The sequence below is a fragment of the Hyla sarda genome, chromosome 5 (genome assembly GCF_029499605.1).
Source record: "Hyla sarda isolate aHylSar1 chromosome 5, aHylSar1.hap1, whole genome shotgun sequence".
NCBI lineage: Eukaryota > Metazoa > Chordata > Amphibia > Anura > Hylidae > Hyla > Hyla sarda.
Genome location: NC_079193.1, coordinates 240,904,007 through 240,925,812, shown reverse-complemented (window position 1 = coordinate 240,925,812; position 21,806 = coordinate 240,904,007). Strand labels below are relative to the sequence as shown.

Genomic DNA, 21,806 nt, shown 5'->3' with positions numbered 1-21,806 from the left:
GGGTTTTCCCTGCTTCTTTCTGCCTCCCCTTCTTGTTCTCCTTCTAAAGGGACATTCTGGGGATTCCTTGGATTAGCTGCATTCTCCCTAGATGCTTCATCCGAGGCACTTGTATCTGATTCTGTTGTCCAAAAATCTTGGCTTCTGCGTTTACGGTAATTTTTTCTCCTATGGGGATTGCTAGCTCGCCTAGCACCGGTATTATTATTATTCTTGTGAGTATTCCACAAAAACACATTGTCCGTGTCATAGTCAAGTTTATCACGTATAAATTTATCGCACTTGGTCTCTTTTATTTCAATCTGCAGTACAGCCATTTTTTTGTCCAAGTTCTTAATGAAAGTCCCAAATTCTGTTTCCGACAACCTTTTCCTTAATTCCAATTTGGATTTACACAACTCCTCTGTGATTCTACTATATTCTACCTTATGCTGTTCCAACACTATTTCTACAAGGTTAAGGGCATGCTGCATATGTGCCTTCTTCCAGTGATCCATAAATTGATCACTATCTTGAAAGAGTGAAGGAACCTTATAACTTCTAAGACCTCTGTGTGCTCTTCCAGACTCCAGGTACGCCTGGAGTGAATTGATAGGCCAGAAATGACGGGCCTCCTTGTCTGCTAACGAAAAAACCTTGTGCTCAAGTGCTTTAGTGCTTAAAATTTGTAATTCATCCTGGATGTTGCAAGAGGAAAAATACGCCCCGGCATCCTGCGTGCCAACGTCGGAAATCTGATCCCTGCTTTGTCCTGCTGATTCAGAATCCATGTTGCCTTGTCAGAATGTATTACTAGTGTGCTCAAAAACTCCTAAGACAACTAGTTACAACTCAGTAGAAAAGGTAATGAGACTGGAGTGGCACTACTAATCATCCAGGACAGGTATGCTTAATTAACCAAAGGAACTGAAAAGGATACAATAGGCCGGTATTCAGACCTTGGAACCTCGTCCTGCGGTGGTGCTAGGACCAACGAAATAAGTGTCAGAACAAAGCAATATATATCAACAAAGGTAATCCTGCAATCACCGCCCAGGTACTGAACGTTCAGCTCATCTCACAGCGAGCGGCATCCGACTTGGCAGACTAGCTTGGCGTGGGGTGTTCAGAGGCGACTGCCGGCAATTTTGCGCACAATCGCGCTTCTTCCGGCCTCGTTCACGTCATTGCGCTGTGCTAAAGATATAGTGGAAAGCTGTGATCATGTGACCAGAAGATACCTCCCCAATACAGGTAAGGAAAAGGAATCAAAACTTCTTTATTATACACCAAAATATTAAAATTATAGATCCATGCACCTATGAGTTAACTTCACAGACAAAGGAGAGGTGAAACGTTTCATTATTTTTAATTGTTTCAAAACGAAGTTAGAGGAACGGGGATAGATCCAGTCTATCATTTAGGCCCAAAGGGCCCTGGGCTTCCGTCCGTAGGATCCAAATAGCTTCTCTCTGGAGCAACAAGCGTTTTTTATCGGATCCACTCGTTACCCGTTCCAAACCTCCGAACCTCAATTGATCATAATTTCCATCGTGGAATCCTTTTGTTTTAAGCTCTCCTTCATCCACCATCACTTTGAGATCCAGAAACTCCAAACTGTTGCCTCCAAAAACATTCGAAACATTAGATATTTCACAAAATCTTCGCGATTGTGTGCAAAATTGACGGCAGTCGCCTCTGAGCGCCCCACGCCAAGTTAGTCTGCCAAGTCGGATGCCGCTCGCTGTGAGATGAGCTGAACGTACAGTACCTGGGCGGTGAGTGCAGGATTACCTTTGTTGGTATATATTAAATTTTAATAGTTCGGACATATACGCACGCGGCGATACCAAATTTTTTTTCTGCTGGGAGCAAAAGATTTTATCTGTATCACTCTGGGATAGGTGTTATTATTTTTTCATTACTTTGTTCAATGTTTTGTGAGATGGAATTTTGGAATTGGGTATTTTTTCATTTGCAGCGTTTAATAAGAACATAACATTACAGTAAATTATAATAATTTGGATAATTCCAAGGTATGAATTATGTTATGCTGTCATTTCGATTTTTTTTTATTAAAAATGGGAAAAGGGAGGGGATGTTGATGTTTTTATTTGGGGATTTTTGTCCAAGCAGGCCCCCTCCGCCTGCTTGGACACACACTAGTCCTGCTGTGTCCATGCGTCATCACCTATATCATGGAAATCAGACAGGAGAGAGGACAGAGGAGTCCTATCAGACAGAAGAGAGCACAGAGGAGTGCTATCAGACATGAGAGAGCACAGAGGAGTCCTATCAGACAGGAAAGAGCACAGAGGAGTGCTATCAGACAGGAGAGAGCACAGAGGAGTGCTATCGGACAGGAGAGAGCACAGAGGAGCCCTGTCAAACAGGAGAGAGCACAGAGGAGTGCTATCAGACAGGAGAGAGCACAGAGGAGTACTATCAGACAGGAGAGAGCACAGAGGAGTCATATCAGAAAGGAGAGAGCGCAGAGGAGTACTATCAGAGCACAGAGGAGTCCTATCAAACAGGAGAGAGCACATAGGAGTGCTATCGGACAGGAGAGAGCACAGAGGAGTACTATCAGACAGGAGAGAGCACAGAGGAGTGCTATCAGACAGGAGAGAGCACAGAGGAGTCCTATCAGACAGGAGAAAGGACAGAGGAGTCCAATCGGACAGGAGAGAGCACAGAGGAGTCCTGTCAAACAGGAGAGAGTACAGAGGAATGCTATCAGACAGGAGAGAGCACAGAGGATTCCTATCAGACAGGAGAGAGCACAGAGGAGTCTTATCAGACAGGAGAGAGCACAGAGGAGTCCTATCAGACAGGAGAGAGCACAGAGGAGTCCTATCAGACAGGAGAGAGCACAGAGGAGTACTATCAGACAGGCGAGAGAGCACAGAGGAGTCCTATCAGACAGGAGTGAGCACAGAGGAGTACTATCAGATAGGAGAGATCACAGAGGAGTGCTCTCAGACAGGAGAGAGCACAGAGGGGTCCTATCAGATAGGGGAGAGCACAGAGGAGTGCTATCAGACAGGGGACCAGACAGAGGAGTACTATCAGACAGGAGATAGCACAGAGGAGTGCTATCAGACAGGAGAGAGCACAGAGGAGTATTATCAGCAGGAGAGAGCACAGAGGAGTGCGAGCCCACCCTCACTTACTGGACTTTGTTCATACCTGTGCTTCAGCTTGGACAAGCCATGATTTTATAAGCCATGATTTCTATTAAAAGGAAATACAATTTTATTATGAAGTATATTAGAAAGGTTAATGTTTTGCAAAGATGTACAACATATAAAAAGTTTCTGTATCTGAAAATGCCATTTTAAGCACACAGCCAAAACATCACAGGAGTGGCTTAAGGTCAATTATGCGAATGTCCATGAGTGGCCCAGCCAGAGCCCTGACTTTAACTCAATTGAACATTTCTGGAGATAGCTGAAACTGGCTTCCACCAACAGTCCCCATCTATTCTGATGGAGCTGAAGACTGGAGGCTGTAATTGGTGCCAAAGGAGCTATAACAAAGGACTAAGTAAAGGGTCTTAATACTTATGTTACTTCATTATTTCAGTTTTTTTTTTTTTTTTTTTCAATAAATTAATAAAGATTTCTAACAGTCTGTTTTTATGCTGTCATTTCAGGGTATTGAGTGCAGAATGATAGGGGGACACAAGACTTTTTTTAAGCACAAGGCCAAAATATAACAAAATGTCAAACAAGTGAAATGGTCTGAAAACTTTCCGAATGCAATATGTATAAATACACTTCAGTACAAGGAACTATTGGATGTTTTAATGTTTTTTTCTGTGAAAAAATATATTTACTGTAGTTGTGTATTTTTATATACTATACATAAGCAATATTAGCTCCCATTAACAAACATAAAGAGTGCCCTCATGTTTCCTTGGTTACAAATGATACTGATAATGTGCTAAAAGGTGAGCTCTGGAATTAGACATAGAAAAATAATGGCTCAAAACAGATGTTACATGAATTTACAGGCAGTGCAGATCATTATGTGCCATTAATGTTAGATACATAACAAGGGTAATAGATTTACTAAGAAAATGGTTTAAAGAGAGAAATGAACCTCATAACAATATGGATATGAATTCTAAACTATTGGCATGGACTTAAAAATAGTCACAAAGAAATCCATTATTTGATATGTGGTTTCTAAATGTAATTCTTTGTCAAAATCTGTCTACATGTATATTTCCTTCTTAAAAAGGTATTCCAGGATAGAATAAAAAAATAATATGTTGCTAGGGAGTTGCCTCCTGGTCCCCATTTTAAGCTGTTTACTAGACTCAGCCAATCATTGGCCAAGACAGGACACTAATTGGCAACTTGTTGCAGAAGCAGCTATAAGTAGGGAGGAGCCGGAGAAGCCATTGGACCGGGAGCTGTTGAGAATCTTGATAACTGTATATATATATATATATATATATATATATATATATATATATATATATATATATTAGCAGCCCCTCCAGTAATATATGAAATCAGAAAATCATTGTCTGCACTCAAGGCTGTTCATAACTAAACATTAATTAAAGGGGTACTCCGGTGGGGGAAGAAATGTTCTAATCAATTGGTGCCAGAAAGTTAAACAGATTTGTAAACTACTTCTATTTAAAAATCTTAATCCTTCCAGTACTTATTAGCTGCTGTGTGCTCTAGAGGAAGTTGTATAGTTATTTTCTGTCTGACCACAGTGCTCTCTGTTGACACCTCTGCCCATGTCAGGAACTGTTCAGAGCAGGAGCAAATCCCAATAGCAAACTTCTCCTGCTCTGGACAGTTCCTCATGTGGACAAAGGTGTCAGCAGAGAGCACTGTGGTCAGACAGAACATAACAATGCAACCTCCTGTGGAGCATACAACCGCTGATAAGTACTGGAAGGATTAAGGTTTTTAAATAGAAGTAATTTAAAAATCTGTTTAACTTGGCACCATTTTTTTTAATTTGTTTTCCACTGGAGTACCCCTTTAAGAGACAAAGCGGTCTGCTCTGTCTCCTAGGCATAGCCAGCATGACACCCAGTGCTGTAGAATAACCTTACATTCTATAGTGCTGAGTCTTGTTCTTGCTCTGGGTGCCCAGAAGGAACAGGATGCTTTGTTTCCTAATACAAGAGCACACACATCAGCCAGTCACTGCTCCTTTTTGGAAGTCTAATTTATTATGAAAGTATTTTTAGAAAAATGATTATTGTGTACAGTAATGCATTATAATTATTTTTTATCTAACAGGAACACTTATTTTTTAAGTAAAAATCCAGAATACTTTCTGTTTTAACCCTGGCTACTGAGTCTCATAATGAGCTGAAGTAGGATAGTAGTATATGGTAACTTCTGCTCTATACAGATATCACAGGATCTTCCATTCTGGCTCTGCAAATATGCTTTATCAACTTCTAGGGAAGAGTTTTTTTGTGCAAATATGCAAATTAAAAGGGTGTTTAGTGACATCTTTTTTAACATTACATTACATACATTGCGATCTCCGTAACAGGACCCCATCTCACTAATTGAGAAGCATGAGCGCCGATGATGCCAGAGCGTGGCTCCTCACTCAGAGACGGGTCCCATTCCAGGGAACGCAAGGGGTCACAGCTGTCAGACCCCCACATTATCAGATACTTATCCCATATCCTGTAGATAGGAGATAAGTTAATTTTGGCTGTAGCACCCTTTTAATAGTTCTTTCTTTTATATTGATTTTCTCCTTGATTGCCATTTTGATACAACTTCGATCATGCAGTTTTCTTTTAATTATCCGCAGAAATTTTGATTTATAAAAGAATAAACATATTAAAAAAATTAGTAGTTATAGAAACAAATGTTGTTTTAGAGCAATGTACTGGGGAAAATATATTGGGAAACATTAGTAATAATTTAGGGTTTGGGGGTTCTCGTTATGAAATTCTGTTGTAAATAACACAAAACTACATTCTCCATCAAGAAATGGTTAGTCAATTTCTATATTCATTATTAAGCTAGATTTACAGTGGGGCAAAAAAGTATTTAGTCAGCCACCAATTGTGCAAGTTCTCCCACTTAAAAAGTTTAGAGAGGCCTGTAATTTTCATCATAGGTATACCTCAACTATGAGAGACATACCTCAATTATGAGAGACATAATGAGAAAAAAAATCCATGGTGTGAAGAAATCAACTGTGGGAGCAATTATTAGAAAAGGGAAGACATACAAGACCACAGATAATCTCCCTCGAACTGTGGCTCCACGCAAGATCTCACCCCGCGGTGTAAAAATTATCACAAGAACGTTGAGCAAAAATTCCAGAACCACACAGGGGACCTCGTAAATGACCTGCAGAGAGCTTGGACCAAATTGAGAAAGGCTACCATCAGTAACACACTATGCTGCCAGGGACTCAAATCATGCAGTGCTAGATGTGTCCCCCTGCTTAAGCCAGTACATGTCCGGGCTGTCAGAACTTTGCTAGAGAGCATTTGGATGATCCAGAAGAGGATTGGAAGAATGTCATATGGTCAGATGAAACCAAAGTAGAGCTTTTTGGTAAAAACTCAACTTGTCGTTTTTGGAGGAGTGTAACACTCACGTTTCTGAAGACAGAAACCCTGGTGGATGTGGATCTGCTGGACCTGTGTGGCAGATGACTCGGACCGTACCAGGGAGCGGAGTCTAAGGTCCCGCTGGTTTTCACCAGAGCCCGCCGCAGAGGACTTGCTGCTGAAGGTGACACACAGGTCGCTACCCCTGGCATGGCTCGACCACACAGGTGGCTGAGGAGATGCGAGGAACAGGATGGATAAAACAGGTCGTAGTCTGGATAGCAGAAGGTCAGGGCAGGCGGCACAGTAGCGTAGCAGGAGGTCAGTTGGCAGGCAGCAGAGGAGCAAGGTCGAGTCACAAAGCAAGAAATCAGATACACGGCAAGGCAATAACAGGAATGCTTTCTCTTAGGCTCAAGGCAACAAAGATCTGACAGGAAACTGAGGAGGATGGAGGAATTTATAAATGAGCCTCAGGGGGATTACACTAATGAGCGTTCTGGCCCTTTAAATGTTAAAGCTCCGGCAAGCATGAACCGCAGGGGACAGGGATACGCGCGCCGGCGCAGAGAAGCAGAGGCGGAGGCTGGAGAAACACCCAGAGAGTGATGGACTGGGGCTACAGCACGTAAGGAGACCATGCGCTCACGGTCAGCGTGTGCGGCAGGAGCGCATAACGTAACAAGGTGAAAGAATGCTGAGTTGCATCCAAAGAACACCGTACCTACTGTGAAGCATGGGGTGGAAACCTCATGCTTTTGGTCTGTTTTTCTGCAAAGGGACCAGGACGACTGATCCGTGTAAAGGAAAGAATGATTGGGCCCATGTATTGTGAGATTTTGAGTGAAAACCTCCTTCCATCAGCAAGGACATTGAAGATGAAACATGGCTGGGTCTTTCATTGCATGACAATGATCCCAAACACCCTGCCCGTGCAACAAAGGAGTGTCTTTGTAAGAAGTATTTCAAGATCCTGAAGTGGCCTAGCCAGTCTCCAGATCTCAACCCCATAGAAAACCTTTGGAGGGAGTTGAAAGTCCGTGTTTCCCAGCAACAGCCCCAAAACATCACTGTTCCAGAGGAGATCTGCATGGAGGAATACCAGCAACAGTGTTTGAAAACCTTGTGAAGAATTACAGAAAACGTTTGACCTCTGTCATTGCCAACAAAGGGTATATAACAAAGTATAGAGATGAACTTTTGTTATTGACCAAACACTTATTTTCCACCATAATTTTCAAATAAATTATTTAAAAATCAGACAATGTGATTTTATGTAGTTTTTTTTTCTCGTTATGTCTCTTACAGTTGAGGTATACCTATGATGAAAATGACATGCCTCTCACATATTTTAAAGTGGGAGAACTTGCACAATTGGTGGCTGACTAAATACTTTTTTGTCCCACTGTATACTGCCATAAAATGGGTGCACTTTTTTTTACAGTTACAGATACTTCCTATTCTCTGCACAGATTTTTATGTAGACACAAAAATGCATAGAACGCAAATATGCTTTATTTTGTATGGTTAATTTCCTTTTATTATAAAAGAAAAGTTAAAGAACAAATAAAAAAGAGAGAGGGAAAGCAAAAAAGATAAATGTTTTTCTTTCCTAGAACAGCTAATAGGTGGGAATTGTCTTCAAAGCAAATGCATCCTGCACAGTGTTGTGTAAAGGTATTTGGTTTATTCTTATGTTTTGTATTTCTCACTATTATATTAATTCTATGATTACAGTGAACAGGATTAAAACATTAAAAAAATATAATTTTTATTGTGAAGTTTCTAAAAGAAATATTTAGGCTGTTTTAACAAAGGACATGCATATACACATATATAGACTGAAATGATGTAAGAGAAAGTAGATGAAAAGGTAATCTTTACAGTCTTCCTTTTTGGGGTGAAATCAGTTCATTAATAGTGTTGAGCGGCATAGGTCATATTCGAATTTGCGATATTTCGCGAATATATGGACGAATATTCGTCATATATTCGCTAAATTTGCATATTCGTAATATTTGTGGGTTATTTTCGCATATGCAAAAATTCACATATGCGAACCTTTGCTTATGCGAAGATTAGCATATGCAAAAAATTAGCATAAGCGAAAATTTGCATATGCAAAATTATCATATGCGAAAATTAGCAAAAGCAAAAATTGCCATATGTGAAAATTTGCATATGCAAATGTTTGCATTTGCGAAAATGCATACTCCAGTCTCACACAGTAGTATTAGAGCCTTCTCTACGCCACACAAGCTGGATGCAGAGAGGGGTGATCACTGTGATGTGTACTGTGAAAAAAAAATGTCATAATTGCGAATATATAGGGCTATATCCGCGAATATGTGATATTTGCGAATAAAATTTGCATTGTGAATATTCATGAGCAACACTATTCATTAATTTAAAAAAAAAAATGCTTGGAAAACTTTACATTGTGCAAACTCAGCCTTATGGTGCAAATACTTTTCCTTTATTAGGCTATGTAGTCAATGTAAAAATACTTTCAGTACACTGACTGTTCAAAAAAATTTTCCATCAAAAAATCTATTTTTCTCTATACTTGTACACAGCATATTTGATTCTCCAGACTGCCTTGTATTTGCTCTACCCTCTCTCTCAAACCTTTGTGAGCTGCCTCCTAAGTTTCTCTCTCCCTTTGAACTGGTATGTAGCAGGACCACCACTACTGTTATATCTAAATTCTGTATGTTCATCTGATGCACATATTATTCCCTGAATTTCAGCTAAATGATAGAAACTTTTAATAAAGACCAATTAGACGTTTGCTTCTGTTTGCATTTAGGAAACAAAAATAAATAAAAAAATAAAAAAAACAGTGCAAAGTATTCCATAGACTTAAACTATTAGAGGACACATGACCAGTGCTTAGCACACTATGTTGTACATCTATGTTATGCACATGAAGAGAGTTCATGTGTAGTTGCTGTGCTCGCTTATTGCACAATGGATCCAGGCTGCTATGAGCAGCAGGAACCTCATCGCTAATGGCGGACATCAGAAATCAATACTGATTACTGCAACTAAAGCAGTTATGGGGCTTAGTGACATTCATTGGACCACCCACAGCACAATCATGGAGAGTTTATTAAGTGAAAAGCGTGGTCTCCTTATTTGCGCTGTGCTGCTCTTAGGGAATTCTTATGTTTGGTCCTCTGACAGGCAGGCTGCACAAGTAGATCGCCGATTGTACTGATTTGTACAGTAATATCAATAAAAGATTGGTATTGATAGTCCCCTGTGGGGGTTTAAAAATTTAAAGCAAATAGTAAAAAAAGTTTTCAAAAATATAAATCAGCCTCTCCCAAATAAAAATGTTATTTATTCCACTTTTCCTATTTTACAAAAGGTAAAAAATTTAAATTTTAAATAAATAAACATATTTGATATTGACATGTCCAAACTTTTAAAATATGTTAATAATCCTGTTCAATAAATGGCGTAAACATAAAAAAAATTCCAAAGTCCAGAATTGCTGATATTTTGTCCTATTGCATCCCAGAAAAAATGTAGTGATCAGGAAGTCACATATATGCAAAAGTGGTACCGATAAAAAACTACAGATCATAGTGCAAAAATTGAGCCTTTCCTCACCCCTCCACAAATAACAATTTTTTTTTGTTCTGCCATATATTTTGAAGTAAGAAAAAAAAGAAGGGTATAATAACAAAGTAAAATTGGCTGCACAAAAAACAAGCTCAACTATGGTAAATGGTAAAAATACTGTAGAGACTGTAGATGGAAAAATAAAAGAGTAAATAGAAGGAAAAACAAAAAGTCAAAAGTTTCAATTGTTTAAATAGTGTCTTCAATGTAAAAAGGGGTTAAATGTCATAATCAGGCAACATAAATTATAGAATCAAATATAGAAACTGATAATTCTAATTAAAACTATTAAGTCAAATATTGCACACTGTATTCTAAAGCTGGATATCTGTGTTTTTAAAGAATGAGTGAAGAGAATCTTATCTTTAGATTTTTTAAATAGATAGATAGATAGATAGATAAGATATTGCAATTTTGTAATATACATTTTTACTCTTATTATTGATCCATCATTTTAATTCACTTTATTATTTGTGTTTTCTAGACTGCACAAACCGTCCTAGTCGTCGTGGTGGTGTTTGGGATATCGTGGCTCCCGCATCATGTGATCCATCTGTGGGCAGAATTTGGAATCTTTCCTCTCACCCAAGCCTCATTTGTCTTCAGAATAACTGCTCATTGTCTTGCATACAGTAACTCTTCAGTGAATCCAATCATTTATGCTTTCTTGTCGGAAAATTTCCGAAAAGCTTATAAGCAAGTATTTAAATGTCAGATAGGCTGCGACTCCATGCAAAGTGATGCTAAGGAAATTAAAAGCAAAATGGAGACTCCACCCTCCACAAACTGCACTCATGTTTGACAGAGATGAAGACGATAGTCCTACTCATATCCATTAATGCAAGCCGCAAGATTTCAAAGCACAAGGATACTTGGCTAAAATTGCAACTACATTGTCTAGTTTTGATGTAGCTGGCATCTGCTTCAGTTAGCTTACATCCTATTCGTTCCATCTTCTAAGCTACTGCTGCTCATATAAGGTCTAGAAACAAGTACAGTTCTCTTCATCAAGAGAGATATCAGATGGAAATGTCGATGCATTTTAAACTGTTAAATCATGGAATTCACTATACAATACTAAGTCAACATATTCTATAATTGGCTAGTTTAACCGTCAGTCTTAACTAATAATGCCACAAGGTATATGGTAAATACAAAAATCAACATATTGACAACATATTAGGGAAGGCTTTGCTTTTTATTTTGTTACGGAGAGCTCTGTCCATGTCAGGAACTGTCCAGAGTACCAGCAAATCCCCATTACAAATATCTCCCGCTCTGGACAGTTCCTCATACGGACAGAGGTGTCAGCAGAGAGCACTGTGGTCAGACTGAAAATAACTCCAGAAAGAAATACAACTTCCAGTGAAGCATACAGCAGCTGATAAGTACAGGAAGGATTAAGATTTTTATTAATAGAAGTAATTTACAAATCTGTTTAACTTTCTGGCACCAGTTGATTTGAAAAAAATGTGTTTTCCACTGGAATACCTCTTTAAAAGGTTTATCAATACTAGCAATGGTACATAGAGAGAATGATAAAGTGATAAAGGTTGCCATGTTTTGCATAGTCAAAGTGTAAGACTTCCCTTTTCTATTACACAACATAACATTCCAATATTTAAGTAGCTTTATCAGTTACATTCCATGTAAAAAAAAAAATTGCTCAATAAAACATTGCCGTTGTTACGTATACTGACAAGGAAGGATATGAATTGATATTTTGTTAATGTAAATAAATTACGACATTTGTAGATGTGCACTGGCATGACACTGTTGATGCTGCTTTGTATGCTGGATTCAGCATACAGGGAATGTAACCTGCAATATTAATGAATCTCAGTAAATTGCATGTGAAGCTTACATTCTTTCCAGTATAGTCATTTCAAATTTTATTCTGCAAAAAGTTTATTTTTTTATTAAACAAATATGATACTTTTTCAATTTCTAATAACCCACATAATATGAGGTTTGTGGTATCGTATATAATCAAGTATAAGCTGACCTGAATATAAGCCGTTGCCCCTAATTTCACCCCAAAAACCCAGGAAAAGTTATTGACTCAACTATAAGCCTAGGGTGGGAAATACATCATCCCCCCATGTAATCATCCAGACACCCGTCATCATCCCCCCCTTCATCATCACCGCCTGTCAATCCCTTCATCAGTGGTCTTCAACCTGCGGACCTCCAGATGTAGTAAAACTACATCTCCCAGCATGCTGGGTGTTGTAGTTTTGAAACCTCTGGAGGTCCGCAGGTTGAAGACCACTGCGGCCTTCGTCATCATCCAGCCCCCCCCCCCCTTTTTGTTTTGTACTCACCTCCCCTCGGCGGGAAGGAAGGGTGACCTTGTCCGGGCCATCTATGCTGCAGGGACCGTCCGGTGGGGAGGGTTAGTCATTCCGGGCTGTGCATTTTCACCGGGGGGGCCTCTTCTCCGTGCTTCGGGCCAGGCCCCGGACTAGTGACGTTGCCTTGATGAGGACGCACAGGGACGTTGTGCATGAACGTCCATATGCGTCGTAGTCAATGCAACGTCACTAGTTCGGGGCCGGGCCTGAAGCATGTAGAAGAGGCCCCCCCGGTGAAAATGGACCGCCCGCAATGACTAACCCTCCCCACCGGAAGGTCCATGCAGCATAGATGGCCCGGACCAGCTCACCCTTCCTACCCGCCGAGGGGAGGTGAGTACAAAGCAAATGGGGGGGGGGGGCTGGATGATGACGTGGCATGCTGGGAGTTGTAGTTTTGCAACATCTGGAGGTCCGCAGGTTGAAGACCACTGAGAAGGGATTGACAGGCGGAGAGTTCACTCGAGTATAAGCTGAGGGGGATGTTTTCAGCACGAAAAATCGTGCTGAAAAACTCTGCTTATACTCGAGTAAATACGGTATGCTTTAAACTCATTGAGGGTATGTTCCCACAGCGTTAAATTCACAGGCATATTTTATTCTACACATTTATTTTCATATGTAATTGACAAAAAAATGTGGTCGCAATTTTCTTTTGCGGCCACATTTTTGCCATTACAGACAAAGATGTGTGAGTAAAAAAAATAAAAAAATAAAAACCCAGTGGATTATTATTATTTTAATACCCATATTTCATTTAGAAACCTGCAAGCAGTGAAAGGGGAAATTCAAAGTGTTCAAAATTGAAAAAGATACTATATTGCATTGCTTTATGTATGTAATGTGCATGTACTAATGCTTTATGATATAAAATAAATATATGATAACAGGTAGGTTTAATAAAAATTAAAAAAAACACACTTTCTCTCTTGAACCTCTACAAAATATAAAAATTGCCTGTTTTTTCGGTATGCATTGTATTGTATATACTTTGACATCCTTCTTGTTCAAAGATTTTCTTGACATTTTTTTTCACATTGTATAAATATCATATTATGTATGAAAACAAGGCTAAGCATCAACATTTTTGTATAAATCAGTGAAAATAAATACAAGATTATGCACCAAAATTGCAATTGCAATGTCTTGCTGCCTCCATTTCTATATGTAAAAGCCTTTAAGGCTGCCAAGGGTCAAGCCACCTCTAGTAAATTTTATTACCTTGTTAAACCTAGAAATCCCTACTTTTATTATCAGTCCTGTATTTTCCTAGTCATTTGGCTTCAAAAGGTCAGATTTTCATAACTTTAATGCATTTTTTTGATTAGCCAAATAAACCTTGAAAATATTTTTTATACCTATGTGTTAAAAAATGCATTTTATAATAACAAGATATTTCACCTTGTTTGTGAATTTCTGGATTGCAGGATATTGTACATTTTAGAAGTTTCCTGATGTTTGTCACAAGTTACTTACTATAATGTATGTTTAAAAATTAATATAAAGAATGTTAAACACATTTTTACAAAAAACAAATCATTTTAGTAAATAAATTGTATTTTTATTCTATTCTGTAGCAGTACACTATCCTGCTATTAGACATCTCTCCCAGAAAAAGCTTATCATGCAGCCAATGGTCTATTCTGGAAAAAAAAAAAATATATATATATATGGTGCCGCAAGTTCATCAAGGGGAACCAGCTGTAATACCTTAAAGGGGTACTCTGGTGAAAAACAATTTTTTTCCCAATGAACTGGTAACAGAAAGTTATACATATCTGTAAATTACGTCTATTAAAAAATCTTAATCCTTTCAGTACTTATCAGTGGCTGTATGCTCCAGAGGAAGTTGTGTGGTTATTTTCTGACCACAGTGCTCTCTGTTGACACCTCTGTCCATTTCAGGTACTATCCAGAGCAGGAGCAAATCCCCATAACAAACCTCTCTGGCTCCGGACAGTTCCTGACATGAACAGAGGTGTCAGCAGAGAGAACTGTGGTCAGACAGAAAAGAACAACTCAACTTCCTCTGTATCATACAGCAGCTAATAAGTACTGGAAGGATTAAGATTTTTTTAACAGAAGTCATTTACAAATCTGTTTAACTTTCTGGCACCAGTTGATTTGAAAAACATAGTTTTCCACTGGAGTACGCCTTTAATATAAATAAATTAAAAAAAAAATAATAATTACCAATTGTGTGTGTGTATATATATATATATATATATATATATATATATATATATATAAAGAGGTTTATGAGAAATGGTTAAATCTTCTATTGACTTGAATAGTGCTGAGATGGTGCTATTGCTGTTAAAAAATAAATTCTTTTACTCTTAACAGTTAATTGTTTACACCAGACTTTAGTGTGCAAATTACATCTTGGCAACAGACTGGCATAAATAATGTTGAAGAACATGAATGTTAAAGTAATGATTTTAATGTTTTTAGTTTTTATTAAATATTATTTATTTACACACTTTTATAGTCATATCCTTGATAAGGTTGAAATCACAAAACATACAGTGGTTGAAATAAGTTTTGGACACCATCATTTTTCTTACTAAATACTGTTTCTTTAAGACAACAGTACTTGCCTGTTCCAGGTCATTTTGAAAATCTACACAAGTGTCCTTGGCTCTTGGACAACTTTTCTTATTATTCTTTATACTTCAGAAATTTTGCAAGGAGAACCTAGTCGAGGCAAATTAATGGTGAAATGATTGTCCTTCCACTTCTGTATTATGGCCCCAACAGTGGAACATTCATAAGCTTAGAAATGCACTTGTAACCAACGTCATTGTTATCTTTTGCAACATTTAGAGTGTGAAGGTCTTGAGCTATTTGCTTTTACACTTAATGAAATATGTCTTGTATGACACCTTGGCAAAGAGACCTTTTTGTAGGCCATCAATTGTGACTAAACAAGCTTATATTAATTTACCTGGACAAGGGAATGGATTGATTTTTAATTACTGATAGATTTCAGCTGTTGTCTTGGCTTTCTGTGCCTCTTTGCACCTCCCTTTATGTTTAATACTTTTTCCCTGTGTAAATTTTACATTATTATACGTAACTTAATTTTTGAGCTTATTTGTTTTGGTTTCTTTGTATGTATGGACTACTTGGGTTACCAACATCTCATGAAAACTTCATGTCACTAGCAACTTTGGAAATATATTTAGTAAGTAAAATGGTGAAGTGCACAATACTTATTTCGCCTGTTATAGGTCCATCAAGTCCAACCTATATTTTTAACATATGTATCCAGGGGAAGACAAACCTCCTATCAGATGGATGCTTATCACATTTGAGATATTAAATCTTCCCAAACTCTGACTATAACAATTGGAATAAATCAACATTCTTTCTTTAGAAATCTTGTACCCATAACTTGTAATACTGTAATTTTCAAGACAGTCATCCAGGAGAGACATCAAAAACCCTGACCTGCCCTATATCTCAGTTGACATACAAACACACTTACTATGATATATATATATATATATATATATATATATATATATATATATATATATATATATATTACAATGGTATAATAAATATATCACCATAAAACGACCTATTGTTAAAATCTTGTTTTGTAATCTTAGTATCATTATGAATACTAAGCCTAACAATAAGCTGACATTGTTCTATCATTACTAGCAGGATTACAGTGAAAGGTGACACCAATATGTAGATAAGACAAGGTTGGGTGTTCACAATAGGTGATGGTCAGAGTTCAACTTCTCCTTTTTGCACAGTTGCACAATGACCTCTGGACAGGTTGTAGAGTATACCTAGAAAACTCTAGAAGTTCATTAGTAAGCTCTTGTCTATTGGGGCTTGCTGTGAAGCATGTTTCATTATCTGGATATAATCAGGAAAAAAAATAGGTGACATATCCCCTTTAAATCACAAAAAAACTATAATACACCACATTTTTTTTATTATGCAGAAATGTAATTTCTCATTTGTAATCATGTGTCATTGATATTTGTATTAATATTGCCCTTTAAATCTTGAAAGTTTAATTCCAAATGAAAAAAAAAAAAGCTCCAGTGTATTGATTGTATTTGTGTTCATTGCATTGTAAACATGTATTTAAGAAAAATGTACATTATGTATAAAAATACTGTACACATTGTAACTTCAATGTCTTTAGCTACGTATATACCTTAATACATTTTCCTATGCAGCCTGTGAATGTTTTTCTGCTTCAATATATATGATACTGTATTGTTGTGTTGAACTTTTCTGTGCTTTACATTCCTCGTGTTTCATTTCTAATTAAACATATTTGTTGTTGCATTGCCTTCTCTACATTCTTTAGAATATTCAGCAATTAAAAAGTAACTATGTTACATAAAGTTTATTTCCAGGGAAGCTTTATTATTCATTGTTCTAGTAAAGCGGTAATTGGACAAGCTGCCTAAACAAGTAGTCTACCATAACAAATATTATTTTAAATGATCATTTCTGTATTACTTTAGACAGAACTGGATTGGAAATATGATTATTGCAGGGAATAAACCTAGAATCACAACTCTCTTTAAATTGCCATGCCTTATCTTTTGTTATCTCATATATCAATTATACTGTAAATATCATATTATTTAGATTAACTTTAACAGTCATTTTTGTTTTAACAACCTATAAAGTTTTATTCAATACCAAAACATTTGCTACCATAGCCCTGGTGGTCAAGAGTATGTGAGGCAGTGTGCAGGCTAGTACTGACTACTACTGAAATCATGCAGTGCATCATAGCTCAGAACATTACAAGAATATGACTTTGACTGAAAGCTTTCCTTGCATCTGTGCCATCTAGGTCATTAACCCCTTGGGGACGGAGCCCGTTTAGACCCTAAGGACAGGAGCATTTTTTGCAAATCTGACCACTGTCACTTAATGCATTAATAACTCTGGGATGCTTTTACTTATAAATTTGATTCCAAGATAGTTTTTTGTGACATATTCTACTTTATGTTAGTGGTAAATTTTCAACGATACTTGCTACATTTCTTGGTGAAAAATTAAAACATTTAGCATTTTTCTAACTTTGAAACTCTCTGCTTGTAAGGAAAATGGACATGCCAAATAAATTATATATTTATTCACATATAGAATATGTCTACTTTATGATGGCATTATAAGTTGACATGTTTTTACTTTTTGAAGACATCAAAGGGCTTCAATTCTCAAAAATTTAAAAATCTGAAATTTTCAGGGACCAATTCAGTTTTGAAGTGAATTTGAGGGTCTTAATGTTAGAAATCCCCTACAATGGACCCCATTTTGAAAACTGCAGCCCTTAAAGTATTCAAAATGACATTCAGAAAGTTTTTTTAACCCTTTATGTGTTTCACAGGAATAGCAGTAAAGTGAGCGAGAAAATTCAAAATCTCAATTTTTTACACTAATATGTTATTATAGCACCATTTTTTTTTTCATTTTTCCAAGGGGTGAAAGGTGAAAAAGCCCCCCAAAATTTGTAGTTCAATTTCTCTTGAGTAAGAAAACACTTCATATGTGGATGTTAAATGTGCTGCGAGCGCAATACAGGGCTCAGAAGGGAAGGAGCGACAATGGGATTTTAGAGAGGGAATTTGCTGTTATGGTTTTTGGGGGGCATTTCACATTTAGGAAGCCCCCATGGCTCCAGAACAGCAAAAAACAAGCAAAAAAAAAAACACATTGTACACTATTTTGGAAACTACACCCCTCAAGGAATGTAACAAGGGGTAAAGTGAGCCTTAATGCCCCACAGGTGATTGATGAACTTTCGTTAAAGTGGGACATGAAAATGAAAAATGAGAATTTTAACACTAAAATGCTGGTGTTACCTCAAACCTTTCATTTTTGCAAGGGGTAATAGGAGAAAAAGTCCCCCAAAATTACCATTTCTTCTGAGTATGGAAATACCCCTTTTGTGGATGTAAAGAGCTCTGCGGGTGACCTACAATGCTCCAAAGAGAAGGGGCACCATTAGGCTTTTAGAGAGAGAATTTGGTTGGAATGGAAGTCGGGGGCCATGTGCGTTCATGTGGCCCCATTTCGGAAACTGCACCCCTCACGGAATGTGATAAGGGGTGCAATGAGCATTTACACCCCACTGGCATTTGACAGACCTTTGGAACAGTGGGCTGTGAAAATGAAAAAATTCATTTTTCGTTTTCACGGACCACTGTTCAAAAATCTGTCAGACACCTGTGGGGTTTCAATGCTCACTGCACCCCTTATTACATTCCATGCTGTAGTTTGCAAAATGGGGTCACATGTTGGGGGTCCACTGATCTGGCACCATGGGGGCTTTGTAAATGCACATGGCTTCAATTCCAGCCAAATTCTCTCTACAAAAAACACATTTTTCTCCTTCTCTTCTGAGCATTGTAGTTTGCCCGCAGAGCACTTTACATCCACATATGGGGTATTTACTTACTCAGAAGAAATGGTAATTTTGGGGGACTTTTTCTCCTATTACCCCTTGCGAAAATAAAAAATATGTGGTAACACCAGCATTTCAGTGAAAAAAAATCGAATTTTTAATGTTTTCCAACTTTAATGAAAATTTGTCAAAGACCTGTGGGTGTGAAGGATCGCTGTACCCCTTGTTACATTCCTTGAGGGGTGTAGTTTCCACAATGGGGTCACATGTGGGTGTTTTCATTATTGTGTTCATGTCAGAACTGCTGTAACTGTCAGCCACCCCTGTGCAAATCACCAATTTAGACCTCAAATGTACATGGTGCGCTCTCTGAGCCATGTTGTGCTCCCGAAGAGCACTTTACGTCCACATATGGGGTATTTCCATATTCAGGAGAAATTGAGTTACAAATTTTAGTGGTCTTTTTCTCCTTTTACCTCTTATGAAAATGAAAAGTATGGGGCAACACCAGAAGTGTTCTATAAAAATATTTTTTTACACTATCATGCTGATGTAGCCCCTAACTCTTCCTTTTCATAATGGGTAAAAGTAGAAAAAGACCTTCAAAATGTGTAACACAATTCCTCCCGAGTACGGAAATACCCCATATGTGGCACTAAACTGTTTCGAGGTGAGCGCGCATCATACCTGATGGGTCCCGGTTGCTATAAGCAACCAGGACCCACGCTAATGCCGGACATTGCCAATCGGGCTGATGTCTGGCATTAACTCTTTAGACGTGGCGATCAAAGTTGATCGCCGTGTCTAAAAGTGAAAGTAAAAGCATCTCGGCTGCTCAGTCGGGCTGATCGGGACCATTGCGATAAAATTGCGATGTCCCGATCAGCTAGGACGCAGCAGGAGGTCCCCTCACCTGTCTCCTGCGCATCCGAACGGCGATTGATTGCTCCAAGCCTAAAATCCAGGCTTGAGCAATCAAATGCCGATAACACAGATCCCTGCCATTGAATGCAATGGCAGTGATTAGTGTGTTGAATCAATGTACTGCATGCTATAGTCCCCTATGGGGGCTATAACATTGCAAAAAAAAGTAAAAAAAAAAAAGTTAATAAAGATCATTTAACCCTTTCCCTAATAAAAGTTTGAATCACCCCCCCTTTTCCCATAAAAACAAAACAAACTGTGTAAATAAAAATAAAAAAAATAAAAAATGAGCCCTCATACCGCCCCGTAGTGGAAAAATGTATAGTGGTCAGAAGACGACAATTTTAAAAATATAAATTTTCCTTCATGTAGTTATGATTTTTTTCAGAAGTACGACAAAATTAAACATATATAAGTAGGGTATCATTTTAACCGTATGGACCTACAGAATAAAGATAAGGTGTAATTTTTACCGAAAAATGTACTCGTAGAAACGCTGTAGACTTTTCGCTGTAGACTATTTGGGTAAAATGACTGATGTTATTACAAAGTAGAATAAGTGGCACAAAAAATAAGCCATCATATGGATTTTTGGGTGAAAAATTGAAAGGGTTATGATTTTTAAAAGGTAAGGAGGAAAAACCGAAAGTGCAAAAACAGAAAAACGCTCCGTCCTTAAGGGGTTAAAATATGATAGAGCTCTGGAGTGAGAGAGCGCCATGCGCATTTTAGGCCTAAATTAGGGATTTGCATAGGGGCGGACCCTGATTTCCTCCACCAAAAATATCCTACGACAGTGTTTCCCAAACAGGGTGCCTCCAGCTGTTGCAAAACTCCAAGCATGCCAGGACAGTCAATGGCTGGGGGTACAGGTAGCGTGAGGGTGTGTATTTGTAGTGTTTTACTCTTTATTTTGTGTTAGTGTAGTGTAGTGTTTTTAGGTTACATTCACAGAAGTGCAGGTTCACAGCGAACAAATTTCTCGTTGGGAGTTTGAACTGTGGTGGAAAATTTTCCGCAGCTCAAACTTGCAGAAGGAAACCCACTGTAAACCCCCCATCCGTGTGGATGTACCCTGTACAATAACATGGGGTTAGGGTGGGGAGGATGCCTCCAGCTGTTGCAAAACCACAACTCCCAGTATGCACTGACAGACCATGCATGCTGGAAGTTGTAGTTTTGCGACAGTTGTAGGCACACTGGTGAGGAAACACCAAGTGAGGTAGCAGACTAACTCAGTGTTTCAAAACCCATGCACCTCCAGCTGTTGCAAAACTACAACTCCCAGCATGCACGGTTTGTCAGTGCATACTGGGAGTTGTAGTTTTTCAACAGCTGGAGGCACACGGGTTGGGAAACACTGAGTTAGGAAACAGACAGTTTTTCCCAACCAGTGTGCCTACAGTTGTTGAAAAACTACAACTCCCTGCATGCACTGACAGCCGAAAGGCATGCTGAGAGTGGTAGTTATGCAACAATTGGAGAAGAACAGTTTGGAGACCACTGTGTAGTGGTCTCCAAACTGTGGCCCTCCAGATGTTGCAAAACTACAACTTCAAGCATGCCCAAACTGTCCAGGCATGGGAGTTGTAGTTTGGCAACATCTGAAGGGCCAGATGTTGCAGAACTACATTGCCCAGCATCCCTGACTGATTGGGCATGCTGGGAATTGTAGTTTTGCAACATCTGGAGGCCTAGAGTCTGGAGACCACAGTATAGTGGTCTTCAAACTGTGCCCCTTGAGATGTTGAAAAACTCCAAGCATGCCCAGACTGTCCAAGCATGCTGGGAGTTGTAGTTTTGCAACTTTGAGAAGGCCACAGTGAAGATCCCTTACCATAGATCTTCACTGCAGCCTCCTCCGACAGCTGTGCCGCCACCCACCATCCATCCCTGCTGCCCAGTAATTGGACTGTACTGCTCTCGTCCCACTTCTTCCCCCTGCTCTGCCCGGACTTCAATTGGT

General features: G+C 38.5%; 1 protein-coding gene across 2 annotated transcripts in view; it reads left to right on the top strand.

Moving 5' to 3' along the window:
- The window catches only part of GALR1 (galanin receptor 1), a 381,431-nt gene extending 369,078 nt beyond the window's left edge, over positions 1-12,353 (top strand). For both annotated transcript variants that reach the window (XM_056521402.1, XM_056521401.1), the window contains one exon: positions 10,653-12,353. In XM_056521402.1, coding sequence (XP_056377377.1) covers positions 10,653-10,970 — 318 coding nt within the window. In that variant the 3' untranslated portion in view covers positions 10,971-12,353. The remainder of the gene's footprint in view (positions 1-10,652) is intronic.
- Positions 12,354-21,806: the final 9,453 nt, after the last annotated feature.